Genomic DNA, 21,139 nt, shown 5'->3' with positions numbered 1-21,139 from the left:
GCCACCTCGCAGTTTCGATTTCGAATCACCGGCGGCGCTCTGGATCGAGAGTAACTGTGGGCAGCAGCCATTGCTGTTTATTGTATTGTCAAGTCCTTTAAACTGTGGCATGTCCAAGGGGTTGGACGGTACGCAAAGTGGGAACTACTAAAATCGTGAGTTCATTCTCTTCCTGAGTGCCGGTGTATCTTCTTCAATATCGCATGCCACTTTAGGACGCAAGTGGGCGCTTCGGGCGCGTTGAACGATTAGAACGAGGAAGCGAATCGGCATTGGGAGGGTAAGGAGAACGTGTCGGCCGAAGGACCGTGTTTCCCGCCTTTTGTGCGTCCTCTTCGGCTCGCCGCGTGAACCGTTAATTCGTATAGCAGAACTCCCGGAGACTTTATAACAACCGAGATTTTGGAGGGGTTGGCAGGAGCGGTATGTGGGGAGGTTCAGCTGCGTGCTTTTGAGCTGGCGAGCTGGCCACACCGGCCTGTCATTGAACGCTGCTCCGCCGTGCGCGCGGCTCGTTCTCAAACATTGCGTTCGTTCGCTGGGACGCCTTTCAGGTTGCCGCTCCATTCTACCTCCCTGCGTAGCCGTTGGAGAGCGACACCTGTAGGAAGCTGCTTATTTCGTCTGCTCCTGCAAAAGCCTTCGAGAGCGCGGTTACCCACCGTACGGTAATTGTGCGCCAAGTGTTTCGTGTGTTCTGAAGGAGTGTCGTGCCCAGTGCGTCGTCCTCTAGCCCAGTGCTGCAATTTCTCGCAGTGCTCTTTCTGCGGCCGCTCCCCGACTCCGCCAAGATGGGGACCGAATCGCTGGCCGAGGTCGGGACCATCTTGCGTTCCATCTTGACCAGCGAGAAGAACGGCATCCCGCTGCGGAAACTCGACGGTATGTTTTGGCTCCGCACGTAGATTTAAACCCAAAGTCAGCCTCGTTCGGAGCTGGCCTTGCCTTTGTCCGCCCATCAACCGACGCGCACTACGCGTGCGCACCGCTTCAATCGGGCTACATTGTTCCTGCGAAAATGATTGAATTGTGCCGATCGTCAATTTCCCAGTAGCCTGGCGAGACGCCGGGGAGATTGGCGAATGGCGTCCTAGGTAGGCGTCCTTGTGGCTTGCAGTGTGCATAGTTTAGGCGCGTAGTTTAGGTTTTAATCCGGGCACTGCACCTTCCCCTAACCCCCGAATTAGAAAGAAAGGGGAACTGTTGGGTAAGGTAAGTGTGGCGGCGAGCAAGTTGACATAGACTGATAGGATAGATGGTGCAGCATAGCTGTTATGTCTAGTTTAGCCAGAAACAAACTTGCCTAACGTTTTTCAATTCGAATTTCCCGAATAAGAACCTGCTTTTGAAGAATGGTAACTGTAGCACCCTATCTAAGACATAGAATGCACGAAACAAGGGCTTTTTTGTTTTGCTGCTTGTGTGTAGTCGTCGTCTGGGCGCTGCGTCAAGTCTTTTGTTGCGTTTTGTTTCCTCGTATTTTTACAAGTGCGTAAAGAGGTGTTTTCAGGGCAAGTTGACGGAAGGGGAGCTGAATGCTCTTTAGTTTCTTTTCTAATAAGGTAGCTGTGTAGCGATTTAGGAGGTCTTCACTGGCAAACCTTATCACCATCCTGCACTAGAAGTTTGTAGTCTAATCTGTCAAGAAACTGGGTGTGAAGTACAGTCCAAAGCTTTATGAGAGTAACGCAGGAGCGCGTTCCACTCGCTACGTGCAGAGCGGTCTAGCAACGGTCTGCCACACTCCGTTTGTACGTTTAGTGGACACACTCCCTGATAGCGCTTGATCGCATGGCTGTCTGTTGCAGTAGTTACGTCACGATATCTTTGAAACGATTGCAGGAAAGCCGCATGCTGATCAGGCGCTTTTTAGGTAGCCGCAAAAGACAGTAAACATTTACAAATGTTTTGTTTTTTGCTGGCCGATTGGGCCATGAGTGGTCTATTCTCCTCAAGTGCTGATATTTCCATATGCCTTGACAAAACTACCACTGCAGACAATTGCGCAATCCAGTTTTTATTTATTTTTTTTCCCGCCGTGGAGTCTGTTTGCCACATATATGAACTGAGTGTCCCAGCCTCTCACTCTGCACGTACGGAGTGGCACGCACTCCCGTGGTTACCCTTTGATGCCCAAAAGTTTTTTTGCTTAGGATTGTGAAAACATTTCTTATAATCTAATAAAAGAACTTCCAGCATCACAAATATGAAGTAAGAAAAAAAATTTGTTCGTTAATACGGACGCTGCAAACCACTGGGCACTGGCTGCCCATATATCAGTTAAGCAAGGAAGCTACCTCGGTCAGCACGATTTATGGTTCAAGTGAAGACATCGATGTAAAGTTTGTGTTGCTATCATTGGTAATAACAACGAAATTGCACAATTTCTCTTACCTGTCACTAGCCCATCGAGTCCCCTGGCTCGATGCGAGTTAATGTGCATAAACAAAGCTTTTTCTTTAGCACACAGAAGTACGTGCTGCCCTCTGTTTCTTAATTTTTGAAGGCCCGGGAAACTTTGTCTGTTAACAGATGGTGTTAAATGTCGAAAAAACCGCAGTGCGAGAAGAATAATTGTTTGAGTTGTTGCTTTTGAGAAACATTGAACATCAAAGGGTTAACTATCATGAAGTTTTCAATTATACTCGCTAGGTTCCGGTACAAGTGCATTAATGTCATCAGTCCAGACGTCTTGCATGCACTGTTTTCTGTTGTGGCTGGAGAGGCTTGCAGTGTATGAAAGGGTGCTGTGGAGCGGTTGCCGGATCAAGTGAAGCCTTTTGACTTTACCGTTCTATTTGTGGGTGGTAAAGACACAGTGGGAAAAGCAAGTGTGTTACAGTAAAATCTCATTAAAAGAGGCACTCAAGGGACCCAAGGAACGTCTCTTGTAACCAAGGTCTCTTGTATGCAATGTTGCTAACATGGCGAACATACGAAAACCAACCAAACCGCTTTCATTCGAATGTCTCTTCTAACCAAGTGTCTCTTGTAATGAGGTTGTACTGTAGTGGGAAATGTTCTTAGGCTAGCATCCGAACATTGATTGGGGTGGTGAAGCAGCAGAGAAAAAAATATGAGGGATACCACAAGCAACGTTGTTTGTCCAGTGTGTTAACACTCACTGCACATGCGAGCGGAACCATCTAGCTATTGTATCGCGTTCCTAGACTTTTTCACATTGCGGTTCTTGTATCAGAGGGCAGCACTGATCGAAATGTTTTTGTTGGCAACTATCAACATTTTAGTTTGCCATACATTTGGAAAAAAAAAATGGAAAAGGCACATTTTTTCAAACCTTCACATACATCTATACTGAGACGAAGTATTTGTTTCTATTGGAGAAAGTGTGTGCATGTAGATTTTGTGATTAAGTTGGTTGCTTGTTGCTGAAAATCTGCCACTGGTGGCTTGGGTATCTTTGTAGTCTCCAGGGCCGTACCCAGAAATTTTTTTCGGGTGGAGGGGGGGTTATGAATTTAGGGAAGGGGGTAGTTTTGCTGAAAGCAACAGTAAGTATTGCTTACGTGCTGCCTGGAAAAGATTTCGGGAGGGGTTCGAACCCCCAAACCCCCCTCTGGGTACGGCCCTGGTAGCCTCCTAGTAGGAATAAAAGTTGGATGATTAGAATACATAGCTTGCTCATGACGTCATCAGGACTTTTTAGTGCTCCGAAAGATAAGAGCATGAGATAAGTGTGCAGCCTTTCGCCGTGCTTGTGGGTCATAAGTATGGCAGCTACGGTGACGTCAGTGCAAGCCATCTACAGTTAAACCTCTGTGTAACGAATTCCTGGATTCAACAAAGTTTTTCAATTCCCCATTGCCAATACCATAGAAGCCCATGTGTTTCCAATTTCTACGTAACGAAGGCGTACGGGCGTGCAACCTTGAAGTAACGAACTCGCTAAGTTGATCCGTCATTGTTTTTTTTTTTTTGCTCTTTTATTGAAAAATCAGCCGGAAAAATGCACTAGTTTACCGAGTACTAGCCCTACTTTAAGGAGCCAGTAGCTACGAAAACATACAGAATTGTCAAAATCAAAATCTGTCACGATGATAGCGATGAAAGGGGCGGCTAGCGCCATCCTGTGGCTAATGTTGCACGAAGTTAAGGTTTTGCTACGCCTCATTCCTTTTTCGCCCATACCGCAAACTGTTGGTTCGAGACTTAAGTTTTCAGCTGCTAGGCCTTCCTTTGGGCATGCAGTTGCGCGCCTTTACTGCCATTTGTGGTGTCGGTTTTGGCGGTGATGAGTTCTGCTGTTAAAAAACGAAGTGTCCTCTTTTCAAGACAAGCTCACATTTTTAAATGCCGTTGCCGCCCAGTAAAGTATCCCAGCTACCACCCTCTCAACAATTTTCAGTAGGAAAAAGAGCATCAAGATGGCAAAAAGGCGCCCTTTGACCTTAAGTTAGTTTCCAAATGCGTTTCAAGAAAACCAAAGTGTCAAAAGGAAAACGGGATACTTGAGTTGCGTTCGTGTATACGGGGACAAGTGACCTCGCTTCATTGAAGCACTGTGTAGTGCGTACGCTCGTGCAAAAGCAACAGGTGCAAATCATGCAGTTTTTTTACTGTGAAATATATCCTTGAGGGGTGAGTTCCCCTTCACTGATGCTTAGCATTCTGGTTTTGTTTCTGCTTTGTTCACACGAGCCTTAGCTCGAAACCTGCGTGTAACGAAAACCTGTGTGTAACGAAAAATTGCAAACTTTTTTCAACTTAGTTACATAACTCTATTGACTATGAGCGTTCAATAAGTTGTGGCCGGTGTAAAGCTGGTGGTTGTGGCTGTTCTTTAGATCCGGGCAGGTTCAAGGGATTTTTTTTAAAACATGGGCAAGTTTCTGCTTTTGTGGTGTTTGCGAGGTCGAAAATGTTGGACGGTGGATTTGGGGGGACAAACCTCTCAACACTCAACTTTTTGGTCTTTGTTCTGCCAGGGGTGCAACATCTTTCAGTGGGTGGTTCTTGCATTAGCTGCCTGGTCTGTGTTGTTTTATGATGCCTCGCTTTGTGTCGCAAAAAAAAAAAAAAAAATGGAGGTAGGGAAATAAGAATCCTGCTTCTCGGTTACTTTACGCCAAGGGGCACGTTTTGTAGCTGAATATTCAAATGCCGAGGAGCCTGTAGCATGTCAAACCCATGTGTCGAAGCAGCTTCTTCATGTCTTCAAAATTCTTTCACCTGGAGGTGGTGGCTCGTGTATTTTATTTATTTTTATTTATTTTCAATACTGCCAGTCTCGGGCGAGACCATAGCAGGTGGGCATTCGTACAATTTCAGCAGGAGCAACAGCGATGGGCCTAACATTGGCCAACAAGCAAAAACAACAATAAACCGTACAATAAAAGGGTATCACACACTTTCACTTCACGTGCAGAACCGCTGAGTTGTGCAGCATCGTCAATGTTGAGGTTACCCTCAGGGAGCCCTTGCGGGGTGTTACATAAGGGGAAGGTAAAAACAATGGTATAGACGCAACAATGGTGTAGACACAAGTATACAGACAACAATACGGACGTACAGACATGTAAACAATGTAAAGACATAGACATACAAAGTCTTCGCGCACTGTAGACCACCGAAGTTTAGTTACGAAAAGCATCAAATTCCCTCCACCCCGACATCCAGTTCACGCTTCAAAGCGAACGCGATGGCTCCCTTCCCCCCCCCTCCTTCTTATTTGATGTCCAAGTGACGAGTAGACCGAAAGGCCTCAGGTGTGTCCTCCCTATTCCCAGAGCGGCGACTGTGTGTTTCCCGTATTATGCCCGCAAAGAGAGCAGAATCGGGTAATTTCGGACCCAACAACAAGAAAGAAGAAAAAGAGAACCACTCTAAAGGTTTATCTTTTCCGTGTCCGCCGCCGTAAGCAAGAAAGGGCGGCTAACTGCGAGGGGGCATCGACCGTCGGAGCCCTGGAACGCCGAAGCCGGCGCCCGGCGTGCCATGAGCAAGCGAGGCGCCAGACGGCTTATTCAGAAAAGAGGGGTGCAAATCGTCCATAACCATCAACGGTGACGGGCTACCCGATCCCGGCCCCAAAGAGAGCGCCCGGAAGGCAGAAACGAAGTCGGCGGACAGAAGAAAGGACGCAGCGCCGTCGACGAACAATGCGGGACAGGATACCAGGAAGTTGACCTTGCCGGAACGGCCGTCCTCGAAAGGGGAACGAACTGGGGGAAGCAGCCCCTCCCTTTGTTGCCCCACCGGGCCTGAATCATTCGGCTTAGCCCTTAGTAGCAGTCCACGGTGGCCACCTGAAGGAACACTGAGGGGAAACTTGTGTGTTTTTGTGCTTGTGCCACTGTTGGCCCATAAGCCACAAGATGTCTTTTTTTTTATGAACGAACGAATCGGTAGTGATGGATTGCAGGAATGTGCATTGTAATTAGCTTTGTATTTGGCCTTATGAAAAGAATACACAATTGGTTGTTTTGGTGGCAGGTTGTGGGGCTCTAATATTTGTTTTTGCCTTTAACTTGGTGTGTTCCAGCAGGACAGTGCAGCTTGCAAAATTGCTGAGTTACCTATTTTTATTCACTTTTTTTATAAATGTACCAATTAATCAATCCGCGATTCCCGTGGTACATGCCATGCTGACAATCCAAATGCCAACTCTTCCTCAGAGTTTTTTTGCGGTGTTGTGCTGCTTGACTAATTGTTCTGATACCCTGTCAGAAAGGTGCTTTCACACCGGTACAACGTCCAGTCCGTCCTTGGTAACTGGGTTGCACCTCTTCTTGCTCTGTGTGCAGGCGAGTACCGGATGCTTACGGGGAACCGCATCCCCTACCGCCAGTTTGGCTTCAACACCATGGAGGAGTACCTGGAAAGCATACCGGACACCGTGCGCCTGGCCAGGTCAGTGCTGTCTGAGGCGCCAACCTAATTGAAGGGGGCAAAAGCTTGGATCTCGTGGCTGGCATGTGCGATCGAGGCATTCACTTGTGTTCTTTAGGCAAGTGGTTGGGGCACCAGCCAACTCTTGGGTCGGCCTCTGAAGTTCCCCTGCATGTGCTGTGCGGGGGGATGTTAGTTGGGCTGTGGATGTCATCGTGTTTGTGTTTTGGTGCCGTGCCCCGCCAGGTGCCAAAAGGCAATGTTGTTTTCTCTCTGTGTTTGGTCCCCTTGTGTCCTCCTGTTTGGAGCACCAGAGTTACTCAGTTACTCCAACTGTGAAACTCCCCATGGACCCCGTGTATCAAAAACCAGTCTGCGGTTGGCTCCTCCTTCGCTACGGGGCAGGCATGGGGCAAGTTCACTAGCCTGCCATCCGTCGACACAAAGTTGTAGCAGCACACAGGTGCTTGTGGCTGCTGCCGCAAATCACAAGAGGAAAAAACTGTGGAAACATTGGTAGACACTCACTAATTTAATGTTTCCTAATTTGAAAAGCAAGCTCAGCTTCAATGAAGCAGGTGTGCTTGCGGCGCCTGTATTCTTAAGGGGAGTTTCGTGGAAGAACTCTGCTTGGCGCAAGGTGTGGTTACACCTGTGGTGAGAATGAGTCTGAGCTTGTGGGAGTTTGCGGAAAACAGTTGAGGAAGGGAAGGTCGGCATCTTTGGTGCAAACACTCGTGCGTCTCGATGATGGTGTCCGTGTGCAGGGGCTACGATGGTGAGGTGCTGGTGCACGTGGTGGTGACGGAGTCCACCGCGCACGTGGCCCAAATGGTCCGCGGCCAGAAGTCCACCAAGCCCAAGCCAATGGTGAGTGGGCCTTATCCGGAAGGGAGCCGCCCCGGGCGTCGGGCGTAGAGTTCCTCGCAGAAACGTGCTAGACAGGGAGCCGGCGTTGCAGCTGTGCATTATGGTGAGAAGAGTAGGTTTCTACTTGCTTCGTAATTGGCTTGACTTGGCTTGTAAAGAAACGAAGATAAAGATGAAGGAGATGGCACAGGCGGAGGTCTTATCTTTGGCAGTCATGAACCAACTAGCCAGCAGCCAACTCTTTTTGTGGTGTTTTTCTTGCATGGCTATGAAATGAAAATTCACTGGAGCACAGAGAGTGAAATGGTATGCCTGTTCTTACGTTTTCTGTTTTTATAAATAGCACAAGGTGAACTGGAACATTTACTGTGTACAGTCCGTCTTGTGTTTCTGACGGTCAAACCAGCCACTGCAACTTTTAGCTTTTGCAATACCCCCCGAAAACACGCAACACCATTTTTTTTTAGCAATGAAATCATGGGAGCAGTCTGTAAAACTTGTATACATGCCAAGAAACATCTGTGCCTCAGTGGAGCTGTCACTGGCCAGTTGTCCAGTCAGTTCCTAATGCTGGAGAAACTGCATTGGGTGGGCTTGTTTTGATCGCGTCGGGATGGTCTGTAAACCTGTGAATATTTGTACTGCCTGCTGTCAGCGGCTCCTAATTGCGCTGAGCAATATTCCGTGACGTCCTGGAGAAATTGCCCGAAAGTGGCTGGGGACCGTTGCTGCTTTGTTCGTTTCCCTTAATGTGTGCTGTTTGATTAAAATTTGGTATAAAATTGTATCGTTATCAGGACACGGCAGTCTTTGTGGGTGCTGCTTTAAGAATACAGTTTCTGAAGACCCTAGTAAAATAGCCACGTGACACAGTGGAGACAAAATGTTTGGGGTATGCTGGCTGTGTTTAGATGCGTTTGGCGGTCTTGCTGGAGCAAGTGTGTGTATGAGTAGCCACCTGGATCTTCAGTTTGGCTCATCTTTATTGGGGCTGCTGTAAGGAATTTGATTTTCACCTACCGGTGTCTTCCAAATTGGGGCTCGCTCCTGTCGGCGGCTACTCTGCCCCAATAGGGCCGTTTAGCTGCTCTAAATCGTGTCCTTCAAAAGAATGTTTTGTTGAGTGCCTACAGTTAAATTTCTGCGTAAAACGAGTGTGTATCAGAAGCGGAACCTGGTATAAGTGCCTCTGCAAGTCGCACTGTCTGATATTGTTCACTCTTTTTTTTTTCTTTTTAGAGAGAGAGAGAGAGAGAGCATGTAGCTGTTCTAAACAGCGATGTCCATAATCTAAAGATATCGGCTTTGCAAGCCTTCGCACATTAATAGGTTAGTTCCTCTGCGGAAGCGAGCATCACTTGCATTTCATTTGCCGGGCTGTAGTCCCTAGAAATTGGACTAGCCTGCCGTCAAGAGGCCTGCAGCAGGGCCCTTTTCGTGATGACAGCCTCGGACTGACAGCGCACTGGCCGGTTGCAGCGCCTTCTGTGTTTCGGCGCTTTTCACTTCTGAGACATTTTTCTAAAGGCTAAATTGCTTTGGTAGCTTCTCCTGGTGTTGTTATTTCTTTCACCCATTTTCCTTTTTTTTTTCTTCAAAATTTTAAAACTCCGAACAGTACCGTGCCTGCCTCTTATCGTCTGCTCACTGCCAAGTGCAGGCGACCACGGCTAAAAGCAGCAAGCAAGCAGACATCGCTAATGTTTTGCTAGTAAAAATTCTGCAGAAATTCAGAGAATTATGTACTAATGCTTGGCATTCTTATGCCTCTTGCCTTGAGTGTGAGTTTTCTACAGCCACATTTTTTTGGTTTTTCTGAATCCTGTCCGACCAGTTATCTCCATTTGCGCTATTAAAACGATTACAGGTGGAACTTTTGCGATATCTTCATTTTTGTGGAAATGCAGGGCATTACACGGTCCTGGCTGTAGGGGTACTCGGCACAGAATGCTATGCATTAAAATGATTGAGGCAAGAAAAAGTACCAGTATAAATAACTTTACAATAAAGAAGTTATTAGAATAGCACTTTAATTATCAAGGATGTCTCACAGTGGCAAACGCTGTGGGGGTGCTGCGGTCGACCAGTGGGCTGGTTTTCGCGCGCGCTTTCGTCGCTGTGATGACACACCGTTGTTATCCAAAACTAGATGGCATACTAGCCAAATTTCTAGGGGCTACACCAGCACTTTTCACTCCTTTCGTGCTCACCGTCGTCGAAAGGTGACTCTGCATCAGCACAAGCGTGCATGCAAGGTCACTGCCGGCTACGGTGCTTAAAGGAGCCATGAAGACAAAATAGAAAGACTGCCTAGTCCCGATAACAATGATACCAATATCATTGCAATCTTCGAACACATAACGGAGATATGAAAGAAAACGTGTGAAGCAAGTTGCGACCCCCTAGCCAATTTCCCGCAACTTTTCTATGACGTCACGGAACCTTGTTTGTGCGATTGGCGGCCGTCTAACTGACCTGTCGCGATAACACATGACTGGACGTCTGTAATGAGGCCTCTAGTTCCATTTGACCGCATTACTTGAATGCTAACGTGCAGTTAACGCACTGAAATTTGTTGGATTGTTGGCCCGTATGACGTCATTCTTGCTCATAACACGTCACTGTGGCGAAAAATTTGAAAGTTTTTAAATACTTCTTGCTTTTTTTTTTTCGTTAAAAAACATCTCTTGTGGCTGTAATGGAGCTGAGTGAGATACTGAATCCTAGTTCTTTCAAATTAAACGAAGTTGTATTTTCTCTTCATGGCTCCTTTAACAATCCCGTCGTCGAGCCACGACTCTTGATTCATCTTGAACTACCTAGATGCTTTTCGTTAACAACACGTACACTGCAGTGTAGCGGACTAGCGTGTCCATCTTGTATTGAACCCGCCGCAGTGGCTAAGGTGTTGTGCTGCTGAGCCCAAAGGACGAGGGTTCGATCCCGCCTGCGGTGGCTTCATTTCAGACAGAGGCGAAAAGTGAAAACGCCCGTGTGTTGGGATTTCAGCGCTTGTTAAACATTTCTGGGTGGTCGAAGTTAATCCAGAGCCCTCCTCTATGACACGCCTCATAGCCTTGGGTGTGGTTTTGGCACTGTAAACCCCCAAAATCTGAATCCATCTTGTATTTAGATCAGTATGCCCCATTACACATCCAAGCCAGTCTGCATAGTGCCATCTATCAAATGCACCCAGGAGGGAGGGAGGGAGGGAGGGGGAGAGAGATTTATTGGGACAATAGGAAAGGGGTAGGGGATATAAAGCAATGGGCAGTGGGTAGCCATCCTATTTTGGTAGGCACTGTTGCTGCAGCTGCCACCCTCGCCCAAGAGATCAGTGCCTTCCACTCTTTGAGCTGGCATCTTCACAGCACACACTCCCACTGCTCAAGGGAAAAAAAAAAAAAAAATTGATGCTCTCGAGGCTATTGAATCACCGGCTTTAGCCAGTTGAGTATACTGCCGGCTTTGAAATTTTACAGTGAACGAGTTATTAACAGATGAGCTCGCAGCGTCTCGTGAAAGGGTGGTACACGTGGGCTTGTTTCGGAAGTAGCCGTCCCATTTCTCTTGTTTTTGAGGCTGGATGGGCCGCTCAGTTCCACTTGGCTCCTCTTTGGAGGTTGTCATTTGGAGGAAGCACTGGGTTCTTGGAGGTGGCCTCCTCTTGTGTTGCTGTTTGGGGGGCTCACTTTGCGTTTTGTGGTGTGGCTGCAGCGAACAACGTACCGGCGGCCGGTGATGCACCACCAGTCCGGGTACCGGCCGAACCGCATTCTCACCAAGTACTCCTCCACCTACAAGACACCGCCATCAGCCTCGGACGGTGAGTTGCTTTTTTCCCCTCACCTATGAGTTTTGTTTGTCAACAGTTTGCTGCTGGCCAACATTCATTGTGTCAACGCAAATTGGTAGCACAATTGGAACCCCACTGCCAGTAGAAAATCTGTTTAAATGATTTTATTGCCTGTCAGTTCTTTTCTCTCGAGTCACAGTTATCCGGAAAACTGTGGACGTTTGGATTACCGTTCAAATCAATTTAATGTAAATGCTGTTCATCCGTTTTAAAGATGATAGTCTTTCTTGGGCTACTTGAAACCAGAAAATTTGGTATGTCTGTCTGTGACTGAAAGTGAAATGAGGTATGCAGAATAGTCTTATATTCTCAGTCAAATCTGAACGTCTATGTCCGGTTTATATGTTTATACTTGTCAACATTGTTGAACAAGAACAAGACATTACGCAAATGTAAGACAGAAAATTAATACGCAAGTGATATTTGCAGGGTTCCTTTATTTAAAAAATCATGGATGCTTGATTTTTGCAAAATGAAAAAAAAAAAAAAAATCACACTCACTCGCGTCACTAAACCTTCTAGTGGCATTTTAGAAATTCAAGCGGCAACAGTTGCGGATGGTTCCACTAGATATGTTTCATGTTCTTCTTAACGCACGTGGACTAGGGCAGCGCAGGTCTATAAACGTTGAAGTAGGGCGCCTCGATTCACGCGTGTCTCTGCCGTACGGCAGTGCTGGCATCGAGGCACCCGGCCTGGAGCAGTGGAACGCGGTAAACTTAGAATGATTTAAGCAAAACCTTCGGCGTGTTTATCTTGGGATGAGCGCGCCGCAAGAGGGACAACATAAGAGGTGAGCGGCAAAGCGAAGGGAGCCATTTACTTGGCATATGCCGGCAAACACTATCGTCTTTTGTCGACACTTGCGAAGAAAGGAGCAGATACACTGACATTTTTTTTTGACTGCAGAATTTTTTAAACTGAAGTCAGTCAAGCAGTCGAGAAGGAAAGAATCTTTGTGCGCGCCGAGCTGTGCCTGCGCATAGCAAATTGAAAAGCTTTATAATAACTCACTCAGAAATCGGCACTGTTGTTTATCTGTCACATTTTCTGGTTGGATGGAGGGGAGTGTGTGCTTTGCTCATTTGTGCTCCATTTTTTCCACTATGCAGTCTACCGTGTATTTCGTAAGTATTGGCAGTTTTCTTCCCTTTCAAATTGCTTGTTCTACAAAGGGGAAAATAAATTGTGGCTGAAGTAGTATGGCATGTGGTAGGGTTTTCTTTGAGTACGCTGGACTGACTGCTTGTTGAGTGCTGGAAGCACTCAACAAGCAGTCATGTCCAACACGTTTTTACACGTCGCTGGGGTGTCAGAATTTCAGCAAGGGCTAAAAGAACCCTCATTAAACCTGGTATTATTCGTAGCAACCCTCATACAATCAAGTGGGAGAATATCGTTAATATGCACCGCTTGACTTTTGGGTGTTGAGGAAAAAAAAAAAAAAAACATCAACTTTGTGGGGGAACCTTTGCTGTGTCGGGATCCGAGCTTCTGCCATTGACCCAACAATTTCTCTAACAAACTGCACTGCAACCTTACACAAAGTAGGGCTAGTAAAAATTAACTTCAAAAAAGTGAAAGTGGCGCTTTAACTGGATGAATATGCACCATGTTCGAGCGCAACAAACAATGTGCGAGATATAAACATAATTCAGCCAGCTGTTCAGTGCTTCAAAGTGCAGTAATTTTGGGGGACCCAGAGGGCAATCGTCCATCATTGTTCTAAAAATTGCGACATCCTTTATGTTTGCTGCTTCTATTTTGTCTCTGTTGTTGGGAACGTAGTAGTCAGACTGACCAGTTGCTGTGTTGCATTTGCATGGTTGTGTTTGCTGGTGTCGACCGCTGTGCCACAATCAATGCAAAATGGCCAGAAGTAAAATGTTTGTCTCATGGCAAACATAGAATAATATCCGCATGACAGGTTGTATTTTATTGGAGGCATGGAGGAAAGAATACTCAGGAAAAGCCCCGTAGCACCCCAATGCATTGCGAAAAGTGTGGAAGAAGTCGCGTGATTTTTCTTGAGCCCATAGACAATGTTGCTTACTTGTTTACAACTGCGGCGGCCCAATTGGGGCGAATAGAACAGACAAATTTTTAAGGCGCTTGGTATGTGGCTGCCTCGCTACGCTTGCAAACCAGCGCAGTCGCTACGACAAATGTTTTTAGATTAGGCCAGTTTGAAAACTCCGCCGTCGGAGGCGGCCTTAACTCGTACCCCGTCCGCAGCGGCGCTTATGTCGCGTCGAGATTGGCGGAGCGAGCCGCTGCCGCCGCCGGCGACCAGCCGGGAAAATCCTCTTCGCTCAGCGTTGGCGAGAGCCACAGTTCGTTCTTTGCTCACTTTGTGTTTCTTCGTTGTGAAGTGAAGTGAAATTTATCGCTGCTGTGACGTAGCGCGCAAAGACCGCAGTGATGTATCACCCCAAACAATGCTCCCGTCGTCTGCGCTCGCCATCCAGCGAGCCTGTTGCTATGACGACAACAAATGCTACTTTGCCGGTCTTAAGAGCTGAAAAATCGTCCTTCTATCTAAAAAACGAAAGCTGTTTTTCGATTGAAACTTTGGGTGAGGGTTAGAATGGGCAAATTGAAGGCGAAATCAACAGCTTAGAACATGACATCGCACCGAGGAATTAGCGACGAAGCTGTTTTCGCTTCGAAGCGGGAGGGCAGGGCGACGCCATGTTAGTCAAATCAAATCGGAGACAGCAAAGGATGATGGGATAGAGTGCTGGGCTCCGTGGGCTCAAGTCATGGCGGGACTCGGCTTCACAAATGTGACGTCAGGGCCTCTCCTCACCTTTTCTTTCCTCCATGATTGGAGGGGAACATCAATTTAGTTGGCCATTTTTGGCAATCCTAGCTTTGCTGCCTGCAACATTTTCGCCTGTGAATTCCAAACGGAAAAAAAATGAAACTTGAAATGAACTCCCTGTGAAACGAAGGAAAGGCTGGTGGCCTTTTTTTTTCCTTCCCTCCGTTATAAATAACAATTAAATTTCCCTTCAATTCAACTCAGCTTTGGGGTTAGCTTTGCCTAGTGGAGCGTTGTCCAACATTAATTGTGCCTTCTGACGCGCTTTAGTCACGTATAGTCTGCGGCATAATTTCGTCCACTCTCGCAACCCTGTGACAGACAGACAAAGCTGTGTTCAGCTTTTGCACGCACTGAAACCGCTGTTTTATAGAAAAAATGCGAGCAAACGCCTTGTTTTAGGGAATGCCACCGTGGGTTCGAATAACCACTGTCATTTACCGGGCTCGAAGGAAGTCCTGTAATCTGATCTCTTTCAACTCTGCGTGTGAGGTTTGATCTTCGAACGGTAATAACGCAGCGTACTTGCTGGGTAGATAACTCCGCATTTTGTAAACCTCTGGATATAGTACAAGAACTGCATTCTTAGTTCATAGTAGGTTCTACTGCTGGGTAGAACGCCTGAGATAGTAGACAGATAAAAGGAATACTTGGCAGGGATTTGCACAGTGCCATGTAGGGAGATTAGGGAGGCACCATAATGCTGTGAAATGGTGTTACATCTGCTCCACATGGCATTTTTGGCTGCTCCAAACCTGCTCCAGAAATGCCTTTCTGGCTGCTCCAAGCCTGCTACACTTCTGCCTGCACCCAGGACTGCTCCCAAATGTATGGACCCTGTTCCACCCCTGTTATAGTAGGTGTTTTCCTGAAATGAACAGTGCCTAAGTGGTTGAGCCTGTGAAAAGAATGTAAATCAAAGCTTTCCATGAGCTGGCATAGTTTAAAAAACACAGGCAACAGCTTTTTACACTGCAAGGCAGGATGCTTTCCTCACTATTCAGTCGGCCATCATGCTTTCAGTTTTGTTTTCGAAAAGCACTGGAGCGCATTAAGCAAAATCAATAACCTGGCAGTGATGCTACCGCTGCGCCAATTGCGCCAAACTGCGCCCAAGTGCTCTGGCTGCTACATCCTGCTACATTTCCTCTAAATTTGGCGATTCTGCGCCCAACCTGCGCCGAAGGGTGCACGCCGACTTTCAGAAACGAAACTAACTACTTGAGGTTCCCCATTGGAAGCGACATCGCGATGCACCTGTTTTCAGGGCACAATCCGAGCCAAGCCAAGGCAAACTGGCCCTTGTTGCCATAACGGCGATGATGCGTTTTGCGGCTGGCGCCTCGTAGGCGTTGTGAAATCTCCCCCCTCCCCCCTACCATCCCACCCGAGTCTGTTAATTCCGTGCAGTGCGCTTCGCAACTACTGCGCTCGCGAGACTAGCTGCCGCCGTCGCGACCGTCCGCCTCGCGGTCTTCGGGCCGCGATATGCGTCGCGATATGCGTGCCGTACTAGCTCGCCAACGCGCCCCGACAGCGTACGCGTCGACCGGGTACTGGCGGAGTTGTGCTGGAAGAAAATTAGGCAAGAAATGAGGACGCAGGAGTTGTAGTTACAGTGGAATCTCGATGATACGATTCGGGATGATACAAATTTCTTATAAGTTCCGGCGAAATTGCATTGTTTGAAATGGGAAAAATTTGGGCTCTTACGAACGGACCTGCGATGCCCCGCGGATGATAAGAACGAGCCGGCGAGGCGCCCGACTGCTGAGCGAGCAAGCTACGGCGACGTACGGGCTCTCTGCCCTCTTTGTCGCTCTTTTTTCCAGGAACGGCCGGGCTGTTGTTTCCTGCTCGCGAAAATGCACTGTGCACTCCACAAGCTCGCTGACGCCGCCGCGAAACCACCCGCACGCTGCGCGGGGCGCGGCCGGCCGCGGCAACATGGCGGCGGTTTCGGTCGCGAAGTGGTGCGGGGCGCTCAAAAGACCGCTTCTAATCGCTCTTTAAAATGCCGCTCTAAGCACACACGAAGTTTCTTGTGCAGTAAACGAGCTAATAATGTGAGCGAAAACGGTGCTATAAAACGTCATCCGCACCGCTAGTGAAAGCGCCCATGAAATATCTGTCGGGGTGCTAAGCCTAAACATCCCTGGCGGAGCCAGCCGGCTGTCTCGAGAGCTTCGTAACTACCGTCATGAGGCGCACGCCTTCCCATTGGCGCAAGTCGTCAAGCTCCTCCCACTACCGCGCGCGCGTCGCCACGATTTTCTGACCGCGGGCGCCGAATCGCCGACGCGGGCGTGAAAATATAGCGTGCACAACGCAGTGAGTGAACACCCGAGATTCTGCTGGAAATATCCCTGGCAGGAAGCGGCTAAAGTCCCTTCATTTGAAGTGGCAAAACGAACAAGATGCACTCCTGGTGACCTGCCCGAGCTTCCAGTCTCCCACTCTTTGCACACAGATGTTGCTATCGATAAAGCATGTCCTCGCCCGTAAAAGGTACAGAACTTACTGCCGCAGTTTAGCTGACCGATCCGACCTTGCGCTCTTTGATAATCCTTAAAGCGTACGTCGCTCTCCCCTTATGTTTGGGCCAGGGGGAGAGCAGGAAATGACGAATGGCTCCTAAAGCTGATTCGCACAGGTCAGTTTGACCTAGTTTCAGCACACAAAGCTCGCAGGGCCCAATGCAAGGGTTGAGAGAAGAAGCACCGATGGTGAAATTGCACGCACGTGCAATGTGGTGGCTGGGAAACTGCAGTGTCTGCACATCCCAAGCAGCCTGAGCTCTTCCCGCCCCCATTGTGCACCCCCTAGTGTGGTGGTGTCACAGCTGCCCCCCCCCCCCCCCCCCCCCCCCCCTTGTTCCTGTTTGCAGAGAGGCGGCGTCCGGGGTACCAGATCTACCACCCACCTGCCCAGCGCGCTGCTGCGTCACAGGGGCCTCCTCATCCCACGTACTCTGCCCCGCAGCAGCAGCAGCAGCACGGCTCCTCCTCTTCTGCCTTCGGCTGGCCCAAGAAGGGGCCCGCGCTCAGGAGCAGCGTGGGCGCCGCCAAGGTGGAGAGGAAGGTGGGGCCCCGACATCGCATCACTGTTGTGGCAGGCGGTTTCGTTTTATGGCTTCTGCAAAAAGACCAAAAGAGGTTTTTTTTTTTTTTTTTTTAAGCCGCATGTTTGGCGTTGTTTTGTGCTGTGCACATTTGCTGAGTTTCTGTGCCATACATTGTCACAAGGTGCCAAGGGTGTCGCAGCACGTAAGCAATTAAGTTTTGAGACTTACCACTTAAGTGTCGCAACTCTTATCTGCAGTAGTGAACAACAAAAGAAAACGGTGATTTTTGAAGTATCTCTGTAGGAGCTCCCCTGGGCGCACGGCCATCTGATATCCTTATATCGGTGCAGTCGTTGCCTTTGGTTTACCGGCCTCCTCTTTTACCATCGTTCACTATCAAATGCGTGGACGCAAGAAAAGAAGATGGTGAAATCAAGCAATCCGTTGATTCTAAGGCATGATTGGCTCTCTGGGTAAGCATGCTAAAATGGTCATCCTGGTTGGGCTTTCGTGGCCTGAAAGTGGCTGCAATGTAGACCATGTTCATTTTGCTGCCTCAGACAGCTGACCTCCTGTTCAATCATTTTATTTACTGAAGTTACAAAAACGGACATTATTGCGATGCGGATGCCCTAGATGGGGAGCCAGATTATGAGAAGTTATGCGGTTTGACAGAGAGAGTTCATAGTGCAGCAGCTATCCCTGGAGAGTGAAGCGCAGTTTGTGGATCTATAATTGGGGCCCGTTCAGTGAACATTTAGAGTCGTTTCAACGTTACTAGGCGCCGAGTTATTCTCGTGTCTGACAGCAGGTCTTGCGAGCCTTTGGAGATACAACAGTGGATGCATCAAAAGTGCATGCTGCATTCCTGCAACACGTTGGGGCACTGGGTGGTTGCGGAAACAGTCAAGACTGAACGGTATAACTGGTGCCTGTGGGGGGATTTAACGTTGAAAGCAACAGGACGAAGCATGGTACGGTTACCCAAGTTACAGGATGTTGTAATTGTGTTCCGGGACGATAGAACTGGTTGAAGGCGTGCTTTGCTTGCGCAAAACTCGCTACTCTGGCTCCTCTCAGTTGCCCCAAGTGATGGCAGTCTGCGTCCTTCCCGCGTCTTTCCCGCCTTGTGCAGCCACCTGCCAGTGGCAGCTTCAGTTCCTTTGCGGGTGGCTTCCAGCGCTCCTCGTCCTTCGAGAAGCCTCCGCGCTTCCTCAAGCCCTCACAGCGGAGCAGCAGCAGCAGCAGCATCAGCAGCGGCGGCCTCAGCAACGAAGAGCCACCGCCGGGGGCCAGGATGCAGCCGCAGCAGCAGCAGGAGCCGGTCCCCCGGCCGCCGGCTCCGGTGCCACCGGTGGAGAACAGCAGCACCACCGGCTGGCGCCAGCTCGACAGCAGCTGGTCTCGGAGCGCACCTGCGGCGGCTCCAGCAGGTGCGGGTCGCACTACCCGGGGTGACACTGGTGGTGGCGGGGGCGATGCGACCGCCGCCGCAGATGGTTGGGGCGCTGCCGCCTCCAAGAAACCCGCTGCCGCGGAGACGGGCACGATCACCGCTGCAGGTATCGTTGTGCTGGGAGGAAGGGTGGGGGTTCATCGGTGGCGCTAGCTTGGTTCTCGGAATGCAGTGTCTAGAGCGCAGCATTTGCATTTTTGCAGCCAGACTGGTGGAACAGGGCAGAACTATTGCGGGATAGAAGTTGCAGGGGTGAGACAGCTGCGCATATTGCGCCTTTTTGATACAATTCCATTTTCCTGCGCCAAGCTGCTCCAAAAGCATGAAAATTGCGAAAATTGCGCCAAACTGCTGAAAGGCACGGATTTTGATGCTCATGTCAGTTCCGGTGGGGACGAAAGCCTCCCGCATCCCAGTGACCGCTTTTATTGGCGGTCAATTGCAAACACAGAAATGGCAAAAATAGAAAGACTGAAGAAATGAAGCAAACGATAGCTTCTAAAACACGATTGGCTTTCTGTCCGGGTTCGCTGAAACGGCCTTCCCGATTAGGCATCGCTGTGGCTACAAACATGGCCGCCGCCTGATCTGCCTGCTACTGCGCTCACTGCGCATCGCCGATATTTTCCCTGGTTTATTTTACGCTATCAGCTGGGTTCCAGTCTATTCATTCTATCAACTGTGGCCCTGAACAGTGACGTTAACGCGGGGACATGGTTTGAGATTGGTGCGAGATTGCGAGAAGTTGCGCGGCTCGTAAAAAAAGTTTTGAAATGTGGGGCCTACGACTTCGGCGTGGTTTGTCCTTGAGTGCGAAACGCGGTGCGTGCGTCTAAATTCGGGTTCGTGAATTCAACTTTTTGGCTCGTTGTGGTGTTATAAAATGCTGAGGTGTTGCTATGCTTCGAAGCGCGATCGCGAGCCTCGGCCCGGGAGGGAACGGTCGGCACGAAAGTTGCGGGCGGCGCTGCGGCGCCGCGACCTGTCCAGGCAGCTCCCAATAGCTGCAGGACTGCATGGTTGCCATAGCACGCGACTAATAACACTTGATGTATGCGAAGTGAAATTTAATGCCCAGAACTAGGTGGCTAAACAGTAACGCTACTTAAATGATCACCGGGTGGACGTGCGCCCCACGGACTGCAACGGAGAGGCATGCGACCGTTAGCTCGAAGTTGCTCAACTGTTGCCGTGACTACACTCGTTCGTACAACGCAGCCTGGGATTACAAAAATAATAATTTTAGCATTGAAACGGTAAAAAACACGCCACAATTGCAGAGCCCTTAAATTTGATAATGTTAACGGCAGTTTTGTTGTCAGTGTTGCGTACAGCCACAACACGATCTCACCAGTTAGGAAAAAGGTAGTGCAGTTAGAACTTTGTGATACTCTTTAAAAATTCTTTCGCGTAAGGCTGTTTCAGTGTACGTGTATTCAAAACTGATTGGAATGTGTACTTGACCCTTCAAATTGCTGAAATTGTGATTTTTTAAGCTCACAAGACGATGTATTAAATGTCCCTACCTGCTCCAAATCAAGCTGCTTCTGCTCCAAAATCGAAATTTTGCTGCTCTGAAAACTGCTCCCAAATCTCTTTGGGCTGTCTCACCCCTGAAGTTGTGTCTTGGCCTCCTGATACTGTGGTCTGTGGTTCATTCCTAACTCTTGCTTCCTTTCTGTTCCTCGGGTTGTTAGAGCGTGTTACATCGCATTAGGGAGAGCGAAGTAATGCCGGCCGCAGCATTTGTCTTGTGAAATACCGGTGCACGTTGCTTTAGTAGGGCGCTTTTGCTACCATGGCACGGCACTCTGGGTGCAGCCTTTTCGGAAAGGGCTTCTGTCGAATACGAGCGGTAACTGCTGGCAGTCCAGCGGCTCGAGGCTGCTCTGGCCCGGCAAAGGCGAAAAGGTGACCCTCCTTCGAGAGGGGACTCGCCGAGTAGCCTGAACCGGTGCCCAGGCATAGCTTCGGGGTCTGCTTAGTACAGACAGGGGGTGGCGAAGCCCTGCGTGGCCTGACCGGCCTCCCCGCCGGAAATTTTCAATAAATGTCATTTTCTCTCTCTCTCTCTCTCTCTCTCTGTCAAATCCCGCTGCAACAAAGTCTGCTTCAGTGAAGCTCCCTCTGAAGTGAAAGATTTCCCATTTTTCATTCGTAAAAACAGCACCAGACATCTCCGCAACTGCTGTATGAAGGAGCTCACTTGCCTTCCAGTTA

At 48.8% G+C, this 21,139-nt stretch overlaps 1 protein-coding gene across 10 annotated transcripts in view; it reads left to right on the top strand.

The window, feature by feature from the left end:
- Positions 1-21,139, top strand: part of LOC144175148 (uncharacterized) — a 71,792-nt gene continuing 50,653 nt past the window's right edge. For 3 of the 10 annotated variants that reach the window (XM_077704233.1, XM_077704232.1, XM_077704224.1), the window contains exons 1-8: positions 1-155; positions 555-668; positions 757-882; positions 6,765-6,870; positions 7,617-7,719; positions 11,437-11,545; positions 17,287-17,480; positions 18,599-19,025. In XM_077704233.1, the coding sequence (XP_077560359.1) occupies positions 792-882; positions 6,765-6,870; positions 7,617-7,719; positions 11,437-11,545; positions 17,287-17,480; positions 18,599-19,025 (1,030 nt within the window). In that variant the 5' untranslated portion in view covers positions 1-155; positions 555-668; positions 757-791. The other 7 variants (XM_077704227.1, XM_077704234.1, XM_077704229.1 and 4 more) reach the window with 7 other exon arrangements.

This window comes from Haemaphysalis longicornis, unplaced genomic scaffold (assembly GCF_048455015.1).
Source record: "Haemaphysalis longicornis isolate Haplotype H1 unplaced genomic scaffold, Haemaphysalis longicornis Haplotype H1 scaffold_3, whole genome shotgun sequence".
Taxonomy (NCBI): Eukaryota; Metazoa; Arthropoda; class Arachnida; order Ixodida; family Ixodidae; genus Haemaphysalis; species Haemaphysalis longicornis.
This window is presented reverse-complemented; position numbering and strand designations above follow the sequence as displayed.